Source organism: Gigantopelta aegis, chromosome 4 (assembly GCF_016097555.1).
Source record: "Gigantopelta aegis isolate Gae_Host chromosome 4, Gae_host_genome, whole genome shotgun sequence".
Classification (NCBI taxonomy): Eukaryota; Metazoa; Mollusca; class Gastropoda; order Neomphalida; family Peltospiridae; genus Gigantopelta; species Gigantopelta aegis.
In genome coordinates, this window is record NC_054702.1 from 59,490,046 (window position 1) to 59,511,864 (window position 21,819).

At 37.8% G+C, this 21,819-nt stretch overlaps 2 protein-coding genes across 2 annotated transcripts; both read right to left on the reverse strand.

Annotated features, from left to right (window-relative positions):
* Positions 1-1,081: 1,081 nt before the first annotated feature.
* Positions 1,082-1,582, reverse strand: LOC121369919 (dynein light chain Tctex-type 5-like). The gene has a single exon (XM_041495000.1). It carries the CDS (start codon positions 1,580-1,582, stop codon positions 1,082-1,084), a length of 501 nt encoding a protein of 166 aa, XP_041350934.1.
* An 11,188-nt stretch (positions 1,583-12,770) lies between these two features.
* On the reverse strand, positions 12,771-21,579 carry LOC121370287. The gene is made up of 5 exons (XM_041495425.1): positions 21,169-21,579; positions 20,157-20,184; positions 18,764-19,003; positions 14,197-14,318; positions 12,771-13,337 (listed from the first exon to the last, which is right to left on the reverse strand). Exons 1-5 carry the CDS (start codon positions 21,442-21,444, stop codon positions 13,146-13,148), a joined length of 858 nt encoding a protein of 285 aa, XP_041351359.1. The 5' UTR covers positions 21,445-21,579; the 3' UTR covers positions 12,771-13,145.
* Positions 21,580-21,819: the final 240 nt, after the last annotated feature.

Sequence of the window (21,819 nt, forward strand, 5' to 3'; positions counted from 1 at the left end):
TTATAGTCATATAGGTAATGTATTATATACAAATTGACATCTAAATGCAATATATTGTATATCTTGATAATTACAGTATTCTTAGATTAAGGAAGTTCGAATTTTAAATGCTTTAAATAGATATTTCCCCACACAAGTTACACAATATGTTTTTGTTTTTACTGGTCAGCAACTGTATACATTTTAGCCTATTCCAGTAGTATTTCTCTATATACTTTTCTCTTAAATAGCTGTACAATATACAGATTAATACAAAATGATACTCATCTTCGACATCTCTGCTATTACAATGAATACATACTCTATTGGAACGACATATCTTCTTATTTATATCTACCAGTTTCTATTGCCAAAATATGTGAAGACAGCCTTAATTTCGTAATGCATTCTTTATAAATATCAGGTATAAATTTGTATTGTTGAGTATGGAAGTCTTCGACCAAGTATCTAAACAATATGCCGCATTTCACAGATGCATTTAGCTGATGGTAAAGATTCTGCAATGCTTGGTCAAATATCCTTTGCTTAATTAGTGATAAATAATACATTGTACTTTCAACCAGATGGTCCTGATTGTCCCAAATATAACCAAGCCCCAGCTCTTGAAATGTTTTCTTAATGAAAAATACCCAGTTATTTTTATAGACGCAGCTAGATTTCATCTCACTATACATTGTACTCAAAATACAATTATCTGTTTTGATCAGTTTGAACCAATATTTGATCATACGATGGGTACATTCGTGTACCAATGGTTATCTACCTAATTCAAAATAAATCATAATATTGGTTGTACATCCTTTAACTTTTAATTTTTTTTTACAAATGTCAAGGTGAATTTTTTCAGTTAAATCTGCTTTTTGAAAACCCCAAATTTCACAACCATAGAACAGTACGCTAGCTACATACGTATCAAATAACGCCAACAATGAACTTTAATGTATATTATTGTAACTTTATTACACTCAGGCCGTTATGCAACGGCGTAAAAGGAACATACATATTCTGATTTTGACAAGATGATTTACAGGAGGGTACAAATAATAGGAATACATTGCTTGTTTAGATATATGGATCAGTATCATTCGAAATACACGGCGTAGCATGACGCCACGGCAAAGAGAGACGAGTTTTTGTAGGTAACGCACGCACTCGTGTCTACGTCCGCGTTCCAGACACACCGGCTGGCCACCTGGATGCCTTGCTTCTCGTCCTGCCCCACGAAGAGCTGCACCACCAGCTTGTACCTCTCCCAATGGCACTGCTTTATCTGGAACATGATCTCGTTGGTGAGCGTCGTCGACAGGTCCCCACACGTGGACGAGTCGTACTCCACGTCCTTCAGTTTACCCTCCAGTGTCTGCAGCATCAATGTACGGACAGTCTCGCGCTGGAACCTCCCCTGGCCCTCTGGCTGAAGTCTGTATGTGTTTTCCAGCTGGCAGCTGCAGTTGGGAGTCCTGGATCGCTGACTCTCCGAACCGTCTGAAATACTGGAATTGAGTTTCCTGGAATTGCTCATTCCAGAGTCCTCAAATGTTGTGGTGAGAGCAGGTTTGCGTCTTGGACTTTTGGCAGCCATTGTTTTCTTGTTGTTGTTGTTGTTTGTTGTTGCTTTTTTGTTGGTGTTTTGTTTTGGTGTGGGTTTTTTTTTTAAGACCAGCAATCCGTGTACACGTTCTGAACTACTTAGAATATTTGTGATTGACCTTCATTGTATATAAAGAATAGCACTCAGGTGTTGAAATAGGTCTTTATATTACTAGCAATCCGGACTAGTATAAGCACTTGGTATTCATCAGACGACACAGAATGCAAATGTATATTTTTTTCTTTTTTCTTGAAATAGAGAGCCTCTCGCAATGTTTTAACAACTGGAGTCCGGCGTTTTAAATATAAAATATAAATCACTAACCATATAAACGTGACCACAAAAGCGATGTCAGTTTTGTTTATTAACAAACCTTAATTCAATCATTTCCATCAGAGAATCAAAACATACACCTGCACTTTTTGTCCATTCAACAGACTGTCGAATTTAAAACAATGAAACCTTTTCTTCTTCTTTTTTCGTATTTGTTTTGTATTTCACATCCTCCGTTATTTGAATTCAGTGTCTTTTCTTTTCTTTTCTTTTACTTCACGTATTAATTCACTTAACATCCACTATAAAAGTGTTCGACATTTATCAGTTCTTTGAGTTAACAACACAAACCACACTGGCGTAAGTCCTTGAGAGTTAGGTCACTCACTTCAGCAGGTTAGTTCCTCAGCAATAGAAAGATCCTCACTATTGTGAAACGCAATTGGATTGAATGACCAGTGCCGTGTTAATCTGGATCATCGTACGCCACTGGTTACCAACGACCTTCACGGTAACCTGATTGCTTCATTGTGTCAGAGAAATTAGCCGGGGCTTTTCCAACTCAGTTTGTAAGGGGCATTAATTTATGATAATTAGTGGTATTGTGTTGATGTTTGGAGTCATTGGCAGTGGTTTGTGTACAGGCCTCGGTGGCTCAGTGGATAAGCCACCGGTCTACAGGATGGTAGGTACAGGGTTCGTAGCCCGGTACCGGCTCCAACCCGAGAGCGAGTTCGTAAGGGCTCAGTGGGTGGGTGTGAGACCACTACATCCTCTTCCCTCTCACTAACCAACTAACAACTAACCCACATCCCAGATAGCTGACGTGTGTGCCCAGGACAGCGTGCTTGAACCTTAATTGGATATAAGCATGAAAATAAGTTGAAATGAAAGTGGTGTGTGTTGTGTATACATGCATAATATTGTGTGTGTGTGTGTGTGTGTGTGTGTGTGTGTGTGTGTGTGTGTGTGTGCGTGCGTGCGTGTAGTTCAAGTTATTTATTGCTTTACGTTTTTACGACTTATCAGCATAAGACAATGTACAACAAAATAACAAATATATACAGAATATGTACAGGATTACGGTGGACAGTGATTTAGTAACTAATAATAATAATAACTAAATAAAGGTTCTATTGACTTATATTATTTAATACATACAAGTGTACTGAGAGATACATGTGTTAATTAATATGCATATAAACGAATCGGACCATACTGAATAAATAGAAGTAATGTTTATATTAATCAATTTGCTCTAATAGCTGATCTCTAACGACATTTTCTGTAAATAAAACTTTTCCGAGATTGTTAAATTATTTAATATTGTTAGACGCTAATAGCTGGGTAAGTTTGAAAACGTTCGGATGTTTATGGTAATATTTTAAAATACATTTCATTCTTAAATCATAATATCGTGGGCACTGGAGGATAAAATGATACGCATCTTCTATTTCATTTTCTATTTCATTTTCTATTTCATCTTGTATATGTATGTATGTATGTATGGATGGATGTATGGATGGATGTATGAATATCTATATATTGTATTACATACTAACGCACTGGCCCAGGGGATAATTAAATCCTTTCTGGCCTCATAAATTGTCACATGCCGTTGCTGGGACTCGAACCTGTGGCAGACTTGCCACGATACGCTCTCGGCTTAAAAAGAGGGGTCGGTGCGTAGCCCTGTGGTAAAATGCTTGCTAGATGCGCGGTTGGTCCAGGATCGATCTCCGTAGGTGGGCCCATTGGACTAAATCTCGTTCCAGCCACTGCACCACGACTGGTATATCAAAGGCCGCGGTATGTACTATCCTGTCTGTAGGATGGTGCATATAAAAAGATCTGTTGCTACTAAAGGAAAAATGTACCAGGTTTCCACTCCAAGACTATATGTCAAGATTACTAAACATTTGACAGCTAATAGCCAATGATTAATAAATCAATGTGCTCTAGTTGTGTAGTTAAACAAAACAAACTTTAACTTTATCTTTAAAAGAATGCTATTTTACCAAACCACATGCATGGGGCTATAACCTATGCGGTCAATCCCGCTTACGTTCATGAAGCAGTAGGGAAACCTGGCAATGGCTAGTATGTATTGACGTATGAATACCTATATATTGTGTGTATGTATGTATTGATGTATGAATACCTATATATTGTGTGTATGTGTGTATTGATGTATGAATACCTATATATTGTGTGCATGTGTGTATTGATGTATGAATACCTATATATTGTGTGCATGTGTGTATTGATGTATGAATACCTATATATTGTGTGCATGTATGTATTGATGAATTAATACCTATATATTGTGTGCATGTATGTATTGATGTATGAATATCTATATATTGTGTGCATGTATGTATTGATGTATGAATATCTATATATTGTGTGCATGTATGTATTGATGTATGAATATCTATATATTGTGTGCATGTATGGATTTATGTATGAATATCTATATATTGTGTGCATGTATGTATTGATGTATGAATACCTATATATTCTGTGTATGTATGTATTGATGTATGAATACCTATATATTCTGTGTATGTATTGATGTATGAATACCTATATATTGTGTGTATGTATGTATTGATGTATGAATATCTATATATTGTGTGTATGTATGTATTGATGAATGAATATCTATATATTGTGTGTATGTATGTATTGGTGTATGAATATCTATATATTGTGTGTATGTATGTATTAATGTATGAATATCTATATAGTGTATCTATGTCAAGGTTGACTGTTACATACATAGATATTAACGCACTGGCGCAGGGAATAATTAAATCCTTTCTGGCCTCACAAATTGTCTCATGCCGTTGCTGGGACTCGAACCTGTGGCACCGAATCGCCCGCAATGTATGTATGTATGTATGTATGATTGTGTATGTTTGCACGCGCATGTGTGTGTGCGTGTGTGTGCGTGCGTGCGTGTGTGTGTGTGTGTGTGTGTGTGTGTGTGTGTGTGTGTGTGTGTGTGTTTGTTTGTTTGTCTGTGTTTATGAATGCATTATTTTTGCGAAAAATTTCACTATGAAATTATTTCGCCAAATTAAATAAATTTTACCAGCTTATTTTGAAATTCGCAATTGACGAATTTGGCGATTGCTAGAGCTAACACTGAATATATATATATATATATATATATATATATATATATATATATATATATATATATATATATATATATATATGAACATATATAAAACTCTGCCTACACCGGATGCTGTCTATTCCGGACTTCGGATGCAACTTCAAGAACAAAAGAACGGTTTATGTAATAATTAGCTCCGTCTACAACGGCACGCCATCATACCTCTACTGTCTGCCAGTGGTCACCTTTTAAACAATGACGGCAGTTTGCAAGTAAGTAGGACACCAAAGTGTGATGAAATAATCGCGCCTTTTTTGAAGGTTTAATAAACAATGAACCACACTTGTTGTACATAACGGGTATACATTCGATTCTTGCATTCGATTCTTGGCGCATTCTGTATTATTTATCGATGAAGACGGACGTCAGCCCTTGCTCTCTCGATCTGCCCCCCCACCTGGGGGGATTGCTCAAATCCTACGGAATGCTGTTAGAGTACCGGGTATCGTGCACCGGGTCACGGGCCTCCGTGACCTTGGTGTACGGGGACCCGGTACCACCGAAGAAAGGAAGGTGGAGGAAGAGGAGACGTGCGCCAGCGGCGGCGCAGGGGGAGACAAAACCGGCGGCTAAACCGCCGGCAGCGACTCCGTCTGTTAACGCCGCCCAACTGAAGAGGAAGACGAAGATGGAAGTGGTTTCGGCCCCAGTCATCAACGTCCCCTCTGCAGGAACCGAGGAAAGTGATATGCCGGACTCAGTCTTCTGTACTTCGTCATATATCCGACCCGATCCGCCTGCCTTTACTTCTGGGCTTCCGGACTTGTCGCCGATTAAACCGGTGGCATCCGTTGAGACCCAGGCCCGGAAGACGGCTGTTGTTAAGAGGAAGGCGACCACTCCCCCGAGTGCCACTCCAGCCAAGCCAAGTCGCCCGACTCAACCGCCGAATCCAGTTGAACAACCAGAGGGACCATGGACACTGAAGGCCGGCAAACTCCATCCGCGGTTCCATCAGCTCATAAAGATCAACATCGAGGACGTGCGCCAGCTCATTAGTGAGCCGCAACATAGCGCTTACCTTCCGCTACCGACCGAGTCCGATGAAGGGGAATTTGCTGTCCATCGAGTCCAGGTGGACGTGGATATCACTGCAGTTTGCGCTACCGTTCGCCGGAAGGGAAGATATAATCAAGCGCTGCTACTTAAAGAGATGGACAACCCGTCACTACATCGCGTCCTTAAACTCTTGGCGGGGTCAGAGTACAGTCACATCGCAAAGTGGATAGCAGCCTCTCCCTACCGGCGTGATCTTCCACTACTGGACGCCACCGACTTCATCGGCTCGCCGTAGCCCCCAACCTCCTAACAACCTTTACCTCCGTGAGTACTAACCTCCTTTATTGGGCTAGTTAGACTTTAAATGTTTTGGAACGCAGTTCAAAATTCTTATGTTTATTTTTTTATAAATAGTCTAACGCATTTTATTTTGGCGCCCGTTCAATTGCTCAAAATCACCTTAAAACCTTTCGGCCGAGCAGTCTTAACCTTTTTTGGCTAAAATTATAGAGTCCAGACATGTATCGGTATGCAGTACTCTTTGTAGACTTAGGTAAAAAACAGGCTTCACCGAGGAATCGAAATTCAGCCAATCAGAACACGGCTCCCACTCGGTGTTACTTCTTGTTTATGAAGTGGCTTTTTTCCAAATTCCGCCCACTTCAAACTTACCCCCCCCCCCCCCCCCCCCTGCTCCGGAGTCAGTCACTGGCGAAGTCAGAGGCTAATTCCGTAGTGGGCGTGCCTGAACCTTCGTGGATAGGGGCACGTAAATATAGTTACCCATACACCCATAACGGGTATAGGTAGCAAGATAAATCGGATTATTATTTGTATGTGTTCATACATGCATTGTATTATACCTATCTGTTGTTTAGTCATAACTAGTACCTGCATAAATGCGAATGACGCATCCGTTTTATGTTGTCTTAACAGAGAGATTTAACTTTGAAATTCAAGATCGGAAGACAAAGCAGTATCAGATATACTAAAACGTGGTGACCATTATAGCAATTGTACGACGACAATATTTCAGTATAGAGAAAACGAATAGCCAACAGAAAGTTCGAAAATTTGAATGATTTGTTAGAAACGCAAATATCTTTCAGATTTACACCGATCACTAAAACAAGCATTGGTTAGCCTTGCTTTCACAGATGTCTTACACACAGTCCAAAAGTCTGGTTAATATAACGTTTTATTTACGTTGGTATTTTCTGATTAGTATATCGCAAGAACCATAACTCTGGACGAACTCTGTCTACACCGGCACTCTGTTTAAACCGGCATATTTTATCGGTCCCAATTGAATCCGGTTTAGACAGAATCCACTGTATATAGATAAATACATACATGTCAATGCCAGGTTTGCCCACAAACCCATATAGGTTACGGTATAGATCGTGTGCTTCATAAACTCCAATAATTTCAGCAATCCACTGGACGTTTTTTAAAAGGACAAACAGGCAGGGATTTTGGACTGGTGTGCATATTCAACGATATTTAATGCACATTATTACTTAATATCAACAAGCTACTCTCGATTCACAAATGTCAAAACCTATATTAGCTCTGCCTTTCTTTTTGACCGACCGTTCAAAATTGTGCCCAAATTCCTTAATCAAAATTGCGCACCTTTTTCTCTTTGGCATAATTGCTCCATTCAAAATTCCATAGCACCATTACCCCCCCCCCCCCCCCTCCGCCTGTTACCGACCACGGTCGGGCTGCTGGTGCTCACTTGCACCTGCCAGTGCAGGTGGTCCCTCCTTACCTCCCCCCCCCCCCCACCTTTCCTGTCCTGGATGGAGGAGCCGGCCAAGGCCGGCTGTTGTGCCCAGGACAGGCGTGCGCTACAACAGCTTGTTCTGAATGTGCACGTAAAACCCTATGACCTGACCTTAATATCAACAAGTATATTGGTATATTTAATTAATAAAACGGTATAAATGTGATGGCTACTATATATAAAGGAAACGGCAATTTTTGGTGATATAATATTGTTGTCAAACAGGACTAGTGTAAGCACTGAATATTCATCTGACAGACACAGCAAAGATGGGTCCGCCCTCTGGTGAGCAGGTAGTTACGTGATACTTAACGCGCCACACAGGTATAATTAGTCGTAGAACTGCGGGGGGAGGGGGGTGGGGGTGGGTGGGTACGAGCGTACGGGTATTTTTATTTTTGCAGAATTATGAGTAAGATACGAGTCACAATGTTATGTAATAATATACAAACGTAGTAAGCCAGAAGTAAGTATACACATTATTTTTCTATACAAAATAAACCACTATTGTCAAACTGTCCACACAAAACAAAACCGAAATAATTGTGCAACGATATATGATGTTTTGTCCTTGAAGAAACGATATAGTTCATAAAACTACATACTGAAATGATAAAAAAAAAAACTGTTTACTTAGTTCATTGTTCTATTCGTTTAGTTGCCTTCACCTGTGATTTCAGTTTTACTAAAATAAATTAATTTGATTTAAGAAAAAAAAAAAATAACATTCGCGTTTCTCGCTTCTGTTGCTCAGTATAGCATATTATCATCATAATATTCTACAGTATCTCATCATCTCCCATTAAGTCCATCTTGTCACTGTAAAATATTGTTATTATATATTCATTATATGCCGTTGTGTAACGGCCTGAGTTCAGTTCTGTGGTTGGTAGATTAAATTACCAGACAAGGTTGCGACGCCGCCGTTTGGACATAAAAAAAAAATACGTACCGGCATTATTAACTTTACAGGGTATTGTGCTGCATTTTTTTTTTTTTTTTTTTTTTTTTTTACCAATCTGATGTATCATGACATGTCCCAATACTAGTCTTTGTTTAGTGGTATGGAGAAAATGTAGGCACTTATGTTATTAGCATACATGTAGACAAAGAAATTAAAACGTATTCCAACGAATAATCTGTAACCCCTAAAATGATAATGGATTTTATTAACCGACAGGGTTTATTACTGTAAATAATTCTGTAATACTTTCAAAAGTCACGCAGCCCAAACTTACAATCCCAGATCCCTTTAAATTTAGATGGATATTTGTATCATCTGGAGTCTGACCACTGTTGATGTTGCAAAGTCCGATGCCTTCCAATCTGATGAGCAGTTTGTCTTGTAACTGTAGACGCCAGTGCACAAGAAATTGTTCATGTGAGAAGAAACATATTCCATATGACATTGCTTGTTATTGTAAATGTGAGCTGCATACATGAAACAATGTATGAAGATGATGATTCTTTTGAATAAGTGTGGATTAAGATTGGATCATCTATAAATTGCTGTCGCATCTGTTTGTTACCGAGTTACAGTTTTTCATGCAGTGACATGTATGTTTATGTGTCTGATTCTGATTGTTTTGAATGAATACATTATTAGTGTGTGTGTGTGTGTGTGTGTGTGCGTGCGTGCGTGCATGTGTGTGTATGTGTGTGTGTGCGTGTGTGTGTGCTGGGAATTTTGTTTAGCTTTTTTGTTTTTCACTTTTTAAATATTATTTTTAGTTTTAAAGTGATAGCATACGACAGTACAGTTATTTGCCTTTTTGATGTTTATTTGTTGTTGAAAATAAATTAAAAACAAACCCTTTAAAATGTATTTTAAATAAATCATCAACAGCAAACAGTTTAAGACTATTTGTGATGACATCGGTTAAGAATTAGTGATGTTAACAACATGATATTACTTTTTTAATCTGACAATGCCAACCTAGATTTTGACCAGAAAATCCTAAAAGCTATGTAAAACAATGCCATTATTGTGTGAGGAACAATCATTATTTTTCGTTATCAGTGGGAAACGCTGACATTACCAAACCGACTTTATTGGTTTCCGATGTGGCAAGGTCGTCAAAAGTTAGAAGTTAAAGTTTGTTTAACAACACCACTAGAGCACATTGATTTACTAATTATTGGCTATTGGATGTCAAACACTTATGGTCTTAAGGGAAAGCATCTACATTTTTTCCATTAGTATCAATGAATTTTTTTTATATGTACCATCCCACTGAGAGGATAGCACATACAATGATCTTTAATATACCAGTCGTAGTGCACTGGCTTAAACGAGAAAATTCAATGGTTCTATCGACGGAGATCAATCTCAGACTGACCGCGCATCAGGCGAGCGCTTTCTTATTGGGCTACGTCACACGGAAATCATCTACATTGTTCCATTATTAGCAGTGGGGTTTTTATATCCACCATCCCACTGACAGGATAGCACATACTATGACCTAGCCATTGAGTTGCTTACAATGTTATAATATATGATATGGTATGGTATTTATAACACAGGGTTTTTCTGTGTGTGTGGGGTTTTTTTTTATTGTTGGTGGGTTTTTTTTACACCTAGCAGCTGGCGATTTTTGTTGTGTTGTGTTGTTAAGCAATCATTAGCTCATTCATTCATCCACCTTTTGTTCGTTACTTCCTTCCTTCCTTCCTTCCTTCCTACGGGGGCGGGACGTAGCCCAATAGTAAAGCGTTCGCTTAATGCGTGGTCGGTCTGGGATGGATCACCATCGGTGGTCCCATTGGGCTATGTCTCGCTCTAGCCAGTGCACCACGACTGGTGTATGAAAGGCCGTGGTATGTGTTATCCTGTCTGTGGGATGGTGCATATAAAAGATCCATTGCTGCTAATCGTTAAATAAACATTTCCTTCATTCCTTTCTTCCTACGAACATTCTAGCATTGAATTATGTACCTTACTGTGTGCATTAAACTGCAGGGGGTGGGTGGGGATACATATCAGTAGATTTAACGAAACATTTTTAATTGAACAATAGAAAAACCATTAAAACCTGCTAATTCTGTTTTTAAAAATATTTAATGAAACAAATTGCTTTTTCTACAGTAGCTTTTGTAGAGTACTAGTAGTTGGCGCAGAGTGTGGTGGGTCCAATTTCACAAAACATCGTAAGCCTTAGTTTTGCACGTAAACCACAATTCTTATTACTATTGTAGCACAACAAATATAGTTAGAAGTACACATATTTTTTTTATTTTGTCTTTAAAATGCTCCATTTTCCGTAATGATTTAATTTCCTTCGTAAAATAGATGCCAAACACTTGTAAATGTATGCCTGATATAACTATTAGTCGCAGACGTAAACTTCGATGTTTTGTGAAATTGGCCCCAGGCTTAATGGTTTAGACACTCGAGCTAGCTAAAAGCCTATAGCAGGATCGTTACTAATTACTACGCATTCAGTTTACCACCTTAATTCCTGTTATTGTGTTCACTGTTGTTTGCTTTTTGTTTTACTTTGGTGGGTGGGGGTCTGATTCTGGGGGCAATTTCACAAAACATCGTAACTTTACGTCTGCGACTAACAGTTATACCGGGCATACATTTACAAGTGTTTGGCATCTATTTCACGAAAAAAAAGTGCATAATTACGGAAAATGAAGCATTTTAAGGACAAAAGAAAATGAAATATGTTAATTTCTAACTATATTTGTTGTACATGTACTATAATAGTAATACAAATTGTGGTTTAGTCGTAGATTTACGTTTACGTGCAAAACTAGCTAGGCTTACGATGTTTTGCATGGGCGGATCCAGGAAATATTTTTATGGGGGGACCAAAAAAGAAGGGCACATTGACTCGTCAAAAGGGCACCTTACTACAAGTTTTGATATTTACAATTAATATGAATTCCTACAGTTCTACGTCATAATATACTAGCAATAATGAAGTAAATTGGCGTCACTCGCGTTAGAACCTCAATGGGGCCCCATTGAGACTCAATAACACAGACACATATCTGCAAGCTTGCGCATGTACACGAAAATCTTGATTTCATTTATCTACAATATAATTATTGTTTACTTAAAAAAAAAATAATTCTACAAACAAAAAGGGCACTTGGACATTTTGAGGGCACTTGAACAATTTTTTGGGGGGACGCGTCCCCCTGGTCCCCCCCCCCCCCTTGGATCCGCCCATGTTTTGTGCCTGTAGAACAATTACCCTACATAGCTACCCTCCCCATCGACCTTCAGCCGTATGATTATTTCAAAACAAAATAAGAAGAATTTGTTTTGGGTTTTTTTAAACTCCAAAAACAACCCACACACGAATATCCCCAAATAAACAAACAAAAACAATATTTGAAACAAAAAACAGGGGAAATCGTATTCAATGTAATCCACCAAAAACAAACGTGTTACTGCAACCATATTTATTTTGAATCCATCAAGAGAAATAACTGTGTAAGCGTGGTGAGGTGACAGTAATAGGCCTATATAGAATATCAGGTTACTACGTTTTGATATCGTGGTTATTTGGCGAGGTTAAAATAATGGTGTAACAGGGGAACGTAAGCGAGCCTATTACATCGTTATCGAACCGAGCCAAATAACCACGATATCAAAACGTAGTAACCTTATTTTTTATCATGCAATCCCTTTCAAGTTATATTTTTGTAATATGTTTCAGTCAAATGCGGAATAGAACTATTAGTTTTATCGTGTAGAAATTACTACCGGAAGTCGAACAATAGCAGATGCCCGAAAGCATATTGGGAATGGCATAGCCAGCCTAAAAGTTATGTGTTTCCTAAGTTTAAATAGAATACTTTGATTATATTTAAAAGTCTGTTGTGTCACAACATTACAATTATTATACGTTTTTCTGTGAAAATAAATTCAAGTTTATATGTGACCTGAAGAAGATCTAAATCACTGGCTGCTAGTGACTGTGACGTCAGATGCTGTTCCAATGTAAACATTCTTTGCAGGAAGCTACTTTCTTCTTTTTTTTCAAAATGTTCAATTCAAACGGCTTGCTAGTTCCGAATTGAAGCGAATAATGGAGAATTGAAAAATAAGAGCTAATTTGATGTTATAGGAAGTATAAATGTTATATTTATTTATGCAGTTCAACAATTATTGCTGTAAATGGATGTTTGAGAAATTAGAAAACGATCTACGTGAAAATTGAGCAAACATCCGTCGTGCGCACAACTCATTTCCTGGTGACACGATAACACTTCTTAGTGACACGATAACACTTCGAATTATCAGGTAGGGGTTATCAGGTCAGTAGGAAACATGGTTTGCGTGATAGTATTAGTTACTTCCCGTGGACTATGACTTTGGTGGAGTGTATGATAAACGCTGGCAGGTGTATTGGAAAGAGCAGGTCGTACAGTTTGATCACCTCCTCGGTGTGAATTTTGATGTTGCCTGCATGCATCAGCGGAACCAGTTGGTGTAAACCGTAACGCTCCAGTACAGACGGCTGTTCGCTGATGTAGAACTCAAACTGCAATTCAAATAGACTTCATTGATAAAGGAAAATAACAATAACAATAATTATTATTTAAACAAATAGATAATATAATATAATTAAATTAAGTTCATAAATGAATAAAGAGGTAGGCCGTGCTTTTGTAAATGCAAGAAGGCTCTGAAACAAAAAACACATACATAAATTTGGGCAAGTGGTGGTGGTGGTGCGTGGTTTTTTGTATATGTGTTCGTTGTTTGTTTCCGGGTGGGTGGGTGGGTGGGGATTGGGGGGATTTTTGTTTGGGGTGTGTTTTTGCTTTTTTTTTTTTTTTTTTTTTTTTTTTGGGGGGGGGGGTAACATTTAAAAAATATATATTTTTAGGGTGGGCAGGGTGAATTTCTGAGGTGTATTCTAGGGTGTGTGTGTGTGTGTGTAGGGGGTCTTTTTTTGTTTTGCATCAAACATTAAATTACACGAAAATCAGTTACAATGTCCGTGAATGTTCGATCTCCCTGAACACGCCACAGGTTACCAAAACAAAAGCTTAAAGTCACCTCGTACTGATTACCCTCACACAGAAAGCTGTAAGAATTATTAATAATTAACTGGCAATAAGGAGATAAATAACCTTGGCAAATACTTAATACAGGCGAACAAAATGAGGGATATGCTATTACTACAAACAACTTAATATATCTATATTTGTGTAACCCATATTGCCGATTGTTTATATATAGATATAGATGGATTGTTTTATCGGTATATGTGTATGTATTTATGTAAGTCATTCTCCACCATTGTTTCGCACTATAGTACATAATATTGTATTTCATTGTTATAATGCTGATAAGTTGGAAAACTTAACGCAATAAAGAACTTGAACTTGACTTACTGCTGCTGGCAAGTTCCCCAGAACCTTAAATCCACTGAACCGGAAGAGATTAGTTGCTCTGGCCCGGAGAACGCTGATTGTGAAGTTGCGTAGCATGTTCAGGTATGCCAATTTTGTTAATCCTGTAACGACACAATGTGCGGTAATGAAGAAGAATTTTCTATGGCTTTTCAATCTGTCGGTTTATAATTAATGCCTAAGCTGTTGTCAACTGTAAAATGATACAAGATATAGGTTATTAACACACAATAAGGTGTTACAAATACATATGTAAGAAAAAAATTGCATAAGAAATACTAAGATATATAATAGTAGTATTTTAATAAATATTAGATAATAGATAATAATATTAACAGAGGAAGAATCAAGAATTAGGACACTGTTGTTTTACGTCATTTCATTGAAAAAAAAACAGAAAAACTAAAACATTAGATCTCGACCATATTTTAATTTTATATTAATATTAATCAATTTACAAATTTGTTATAAGAAGAAAAGGTTGGAATATAAATTACAATAACAATTAAGATGATTGTGAAAATGATGATGATGACAACGATGATGATGATGATGATAACAATTTTAAAATTCGAAAGGTTTGATATAATATCAAACTTGTGAAACAGAATATATATTATTTAATACCTAATGACGATTTATATCTTATATTGGTATAAAACAAAAAAACAATTTGATTACTTAGTTTTATGCAAATAAGCAGGTTTCTTTACATTAGGGAGAATTGCGTATTATATTTTTAAAAATTTTCGATAAAATATTTGGGGCTGTCCGCGTGTCTGAGGATATAAATAAGAGGTTATTTTTAAAAGGTTGGGTTTTTTTGTTTAACGACACTCCTAGAGCACATTGATTTATTAATCATCGGCTACTGGATGTCAAAGATATGGTAATTTTGACACAGTCATAGAGAGGAAACCCTCTACATTCTTTCATTAGTAGCAAGGGATCTCTTATATTCGCCATCCCACAGATATGATGGCGCATATCACGGCCTTTGATATACCAGTCGTGTTGCACTGGCTGGAACGAGAAATAGCCCAAAGGGCCCACCGACAGGGATCGATCCTAGATTGACCGAGCATCAGGCGTGCGCTTTATCATTGGGCTACGTCCCGCCTTTAAGATATAAATAATGTCAAAACCTGATAAAGAAAGAAAGAAATGTTTTATTTAACGACGCACTCAACACATTTTATTTACGGTTATATGGCGTCAGACATATGGGTAAGGACCACACAGATTTTGAGAGGAAACCCACTGTCGCCACTTCATGGGCTACTCTTTCCGATTAACAGCAAGGGATCTTTTATTTGCGCTTCCCACAGGCAGGATAGCACATACCATGGCCTTTGTTGAACCAGTTATGGATCACTGGTCGGTGCAAGTGGTTTACACCTACCCATTGAGCCCTGCGGAGCACTTACTCAGGGTTTGGAGTCGGTACCTGGATTAAAAATCCCATGCCTCGACTGGGATTCGAACCCAGTACCTACCAGCCTGTAGACCGATGGCCTAACCACGACGCCACCGAGGCCGGTTAAAAAAAACAAAAACAAAAAACAAACTTGATAAAGAATATCGTCAGAAGATAATTATACTAATAACTGAACATCGCATTACTAAATGACGGATAATAATGAGGAGATGGGTCAACGCAGGAACTGATTAGATAATTAAATAATAAATAATAGTAATTAAAAAATAAACATAGGCGTTGAAAGCGGGTGAAGGGTGGAGGGTATCACAGTTATAACAAGAATTAATATACAACTGTCACCCACCCCTAATTGTTGGAATCTTCTATGAGTCACTCGGACTTATGCTTACAACTTGTAACCTTAATTGACAACCCTGTCGTAAATGTGTCATTGTAATCACCTCACTATGTAGCATCGGGTCCGTAAGGTGATGCCATAGGCGAAGGCCGCATATGTCATTGTTTTATTTCTCAAATTTGACTTCACGCCCATAATTATATACATATAACTGACTTTGGAACATTTTTGTATGTATATATTTTATATTAAATTGGGAATTTTTAGTTCATCTTCAAAAACATAAAGAATGTGTACGTTAAGATAATAAGGAATGTGTACGTTAATATAATACGGAATGTGTACGTTAAGATAATAACGAATGTGTACGTTAATATAATAAGGAATGTGTACGTTAAGATAATAAGGAATGTGTACGTTAATATAATAAGGAATGTGTACGTTAAGATAATAAGGAATGTGTACGTTAATATAATAAGGAATGTGTACTTTAAGATAATAAGGAATGTATACGTTAATATAATAAGGAATGTGTACGTTAAGATAATAAGTGATCATCGGTTTCATTTCATTTTCATTTTAGCTTATATATCAAATTAAGGTTCAAGCATGCTGTCATGGACGCACACCTCAGCTATCTGGGCTGTCTGTCCAGGACAGTGGGTTAGTTGTTAGTTGTTAGTGAGAGCGAAGATGGTGTAGTGGCCTTACACCTACCCAACGAGTCGTTAAAACCCGTGTATTTATTTTGTTGGATTCAGAATTGGTTTGACTGTTGAGAGAGGGAGACAACTTACATAATTATAGTGTAAACATCCAATCTAATTAAAGTTAGCTCCACTATTACATGTGGATCTAACATGTGACATCAGTAGAGCTAATTTTAATCAGATTGTATAAACATCAAGGTTGATTCCTACATCTAGAACTGTATGCCATAGCATGTTATGTGTTCCCTGTATATTCAGGTTTCATGAGAGTGTCTTCCCATTTTAAACCCTTCGAAGTAAAGAGTGGTAATATTTTAAACGTGTTTGGCACTAACGTGTTCGGCACTAACGTGTTCGGTATTAACATGTTTGGCACTAACATTTAATGTTAAAACACAATGACAGAAATATCATACATTGTGATATGAATTATTACATTTATATTGGTCAGTTAAATTTCAAAATTGAAAATGAGAAGCATCCTTTGCGGAATGGTGCCGAATATCGAAGTCTGTCGTTGGTAATAAAACCCTGCTTTTATTTAAATACAGATAAACGTCTTTATATTATGCGCCCAATAGTCGATGTGTATTTTTGTGCTGGGGTGTAGTTAAACATTAATTATATGAATGCTGAAGGAACCGAAACAACAAGGTCGAGATATTGGTGGCTCGAGACAAAACATAATAGTTATTAGTGAAAATTATTTTGTGGAACAATTACTCAACCTCGAGATACCCTGGGCTGACAAGATAACCGAGGTCGAGATAACGACGTTTGACTATATATTGTTGTATTTTTTAGCGGAATGAATGAATGAAAGAATGAATGAATGAATAAATTAATAAATAAATTAATTAATTAATTAATTAATTAATTAATTAATTAACGAACGGACAATAACTGTTTAACGGCACCCCAGCACGAAAAATATATTGGGTGTCAAACATAGGTAAATATATTGATGATCAACATCAAAATTATAAAATTAAATTAAAACACAGAGTAAAGAGCTGTTAAAAATATACATGATACAGGTAAGTATATTAAATTTTCGAATAATAATCAACATCTCGTAAAAAAAAGAAGATCAAAATAAGTTCAGAGTGGAATCGAAACGACTCCCATGACATTTCGGCTAGAAAGTGTCTATCTGAGTAATATAATTATACCGCACCAACATGTCGTAAACCGTCAGTGTACACTGTCAGTACTCACAATGTGGTGAGGGATCCTTCTTCAGAATAAATATAATTATGTGTCAAGTATCTATGGCCGTTACAAGCACAACACAAGAACGTCATTTTTTCTACACCGTCTATAGGAGGACTGCTACTCTCCCAGGACCGGTGTAATAGAATGAACCTTTAAAAAAAAAAGAAAAAAAACTTGTTTTCGTGCTTATATCCAATTAAGGTTCAAGCACGCTGTCATGGCACACACCTCAGCTATCTGAGCTGTCTGTCCAGGACAGTGGATTAGTTGTTAGTGATTAGTGGTTAGTGAGAGAGAAGAGGGTGTAGTGGCCATACACCTACCCATTGAGCCCCTAAGAACTGGGTTGGAGCCGGTACTGGGCTGCGAACCCTGTACCTACCAGCCTGTAGTCCGATGGCTTAACCACTGCGCCACCGAGGCCGGTTAATTTCCTTCAGAATGCAACAGGAAATTGGTTGCTTATATGCTATATAAAACCGCACCGTACCAATCATCTTGCCAAGTTGATGTTTTTAAGTGTCCATTAGATACTACATGTATTTATCTTAGAACTTGTTGTTTTAAAACGAAATCCAGCCCGCTTTCGCTCTTATGATACATTTTGAAGCGGATTGGTATACGATCATTGGTACCTAACGGCCACTCGTGTAGGTGATACATAACACACTATGTATGCTTTATGGCTAGCGCAAACTCTTCTCTCTTTTTTCGGAATTTATATTGACTTTAAAAAGTTGGAATGTCAGTAATTTAGTTCAAAAGTTTTAAATAACAAAATCTACAGCTTATTTTACATACACACATTTTCACTGGGCCTGAAACTATTAATTGATCAAACTTTACCTGTGGAACTGAAAGTAATTTCCGCCCTGTACACATTTGTATAGTCCAGCGGGATAGGCTTTCCTCTGGTTAAACGATGGAGCTCGGTTATAGGCAGGCCGTTGCCGATCAGGCTCTCCGCCCAGGACTCAAACGAAGACAAGGGCGTGTTACGTACGGTGGTTCCGAGCTTTTCTATAGCGACTACAGCGGTCTCCAGGTGCAAACGGGAGTGGGTGGTCATTTTGTGGGCACGAAGAACTGAAAATGCATGTACAAACTTATTTAGTTGCTGTATGATTATTTTATATTTGACCTCTTCATTTGAATATTCACTCCATATGTTTAAAGTCACTGGTCTGACTTCTGAGGTGCGTTCCTGGTGGTGGTGGTGGTGGTGGGGGGGGGGGGGGATTTGTCGGTTTTTTCCTCCAAATATGCATGCATTTACATATGCTTGTACAAAAAAAAAATAAAATAATAATAATAATAATAATAATAATAAAAAAAATATATATATAATAATAACTTAGTTAATTGCTGTATGTTTATTTTGTATTTGACCTCTTCATTTGAATATTCATTCCATATGTTTAATGTCACTGGTCTGACTTCTGAGGTGCGTTCCTGGTGGTGGTGGTGGGGGGGGGGGGGGGGGGGGGGGGGGGGGGGGGGATTTGTTGGGTTTTATCTTCTTAATTTTGTTTTTCGTTCTTTTTTTCTTCTTCCTCCAAATATGCATGTATTTACATATGCTTGTACAAAAATAAATATATAAAATAAAATAAAATAAAAATAAAACAAGCATTCTGAGAGTACTGCTAAAGCAATACATGTCCCTTACGGGCCTAACACATTTTCATATCTCCTAATTCCAAGGGCCATAACTCAGTGGAAATTACTAAATCACCATAAAAGTTAAAGCTTGGTCTGTAACAGTATATGATAAATCTATATAGAAAATCCTATCTCAATATCTTTAGGCATTGCAAAAAAGGTCCGAAAAACACATTTTTGTATCTCCTATATTCAAGGGCTATTACTCTGTTAAAAATGGGTATATTACCATAACAATCAAACCTGATTTGTAACAGTACATCATAAAGCTTTATTCAAAAAAATTAGCTCAGTACCTCAAGGAATTTAAAAATAAAATGTGGGACGGACGGACAGACATAATGACGAAAATGAAACCTATAGTCCCCCCCGGTTTGGCCGGTAGGGGACTAATAAATAGACAGACAGATCGGTAGTTAGACAGACCGAAAAACAACTAGCCGTTGATGAAACTCTTAGTGGACATCTGGCCGTAAACTGTCACAAAAATGTTTAGTGCCAACTAAATTCTGCTGAATGCGGAAACAAGCTATATATTCCGAGTAATAAATAGTTTAATGTAAACGAACAGACTTACCAACTGACAGTCTGGATTCGCCCAACACCTGCGAAAAAGGAAGAAAGGAAATGTTTTATTTAACGACGCACTCAACACATTTTATTTACGGTTATATGGCTTCAGACATTTGGTTTAAGGACCACACAGATATTAGCAGAGGAAACCCGCTGTCGCCATTTTATGGGCTACTCTTTTCGATTAGCAGCAAGGGATCTTTTATATGCACCATCCCACAGACAGGATAGTACATACCACGGCCTTTGTTACACCAGTTGTGGAGCACTGACTGGAACGAGAAGTAGCCCAATGGGTTCACCGACGGGGATCGATCCTAGACCGACCGCGCATCAAGCGAAGGCTTTACCACTGGGTTACGTCCCACCCCCTGTGAAAAAAAAGAGACGATCATTACTTATCTACTCATAAATTTATGTACATTGGTTACTTTTTCAGTAGAAATATGTACCTGGAATTTAGTTTTTATCAATGAGACGAAATCATTTTAAAACAATATTACAAAACAATATCAAAGTTTTTATAATAATTTAATTGATAGACGGCAGATGCGATCAAATGGCCTAGAACTTTTGTATGGTAATCTAACAGTTAATAGAGTGTGGAAAATTAACGGATGGGTGTATGGACGGGTGTATGGACGTATGAATGGATGGATATTTGAATGAATCGATCGATCGATGGAAGGATGAATGGATGGATGGTTAGATAGATATATGGATGGATGGATGGATGGACGAAGTGATGGTTTTGAATGCAGTACAATTTAAAATAAGCTACCTACCTTGAACGAATGGGTGTATGGACGTATGTATGGACGGGTGTATGGACGTATGAATGGATGGATATTTGAATGATCGATCGATGGAAGGACGAATGGATGGATGGTTAGATAGATAGATATATGGATGGATGGAGAGATGGATGGATGGACGGACGGACTGATGGATGGATGGATGGATGAATGAAGTGATGGTTTTGAATGGGTCAGTACAATTTAAAATAAGCTACCTACCTTGAACGAATGGACTTCTTTCAACCCATTGAAGGGAAGAGATTTTATAATGTTGTATATGCCAGAGATAATTCTCGTGTGTGTTCCTGCCACGCTCAGGGCCGACTCCGGGAGCTTAATATCCAGCAAGTAGAATTTCGTGTTCACCTCGGGGTGGGGCCCCGCCACGGGGACGGCCAGGCAGCCGAGGACACACGCCGAAAGAAGCAGCAGAGTGCGCATGCTGCCGTACCCCCGCCTGAAACACGATCCTGAATCTCCGACCACGTGTTCCATGATGTCCTCTGACTGCCTCTGGTAGCAACTAGCTTCTTTTGGGTCACTCCACTCTCTTATACGCTAGTTCCGTTATTTAATGACAAAGAAATAAATGATGCCGTGTCAGATCATATAATATGTCAATTATTTCGTTTCCTTCCCGGCTTGTCAAGTGTTGTAGAATGATGCTTTTCTTTTTATGTTGGTGAGACAATAGCCCACGGCGAAAAGAAAAAAAACGTGAAATTCTCAGGTTTAATAGCGCTAACGGTTTCTTCTTTTATTCATTTTAAATAATGCATTTAGTTAAATAGCAATCAAAAGATATAGTTCAGAATGGCAGAATGATAACATTTAAAAAAAAATCAAATTTATTGTTAAAGCTTCCCCGTG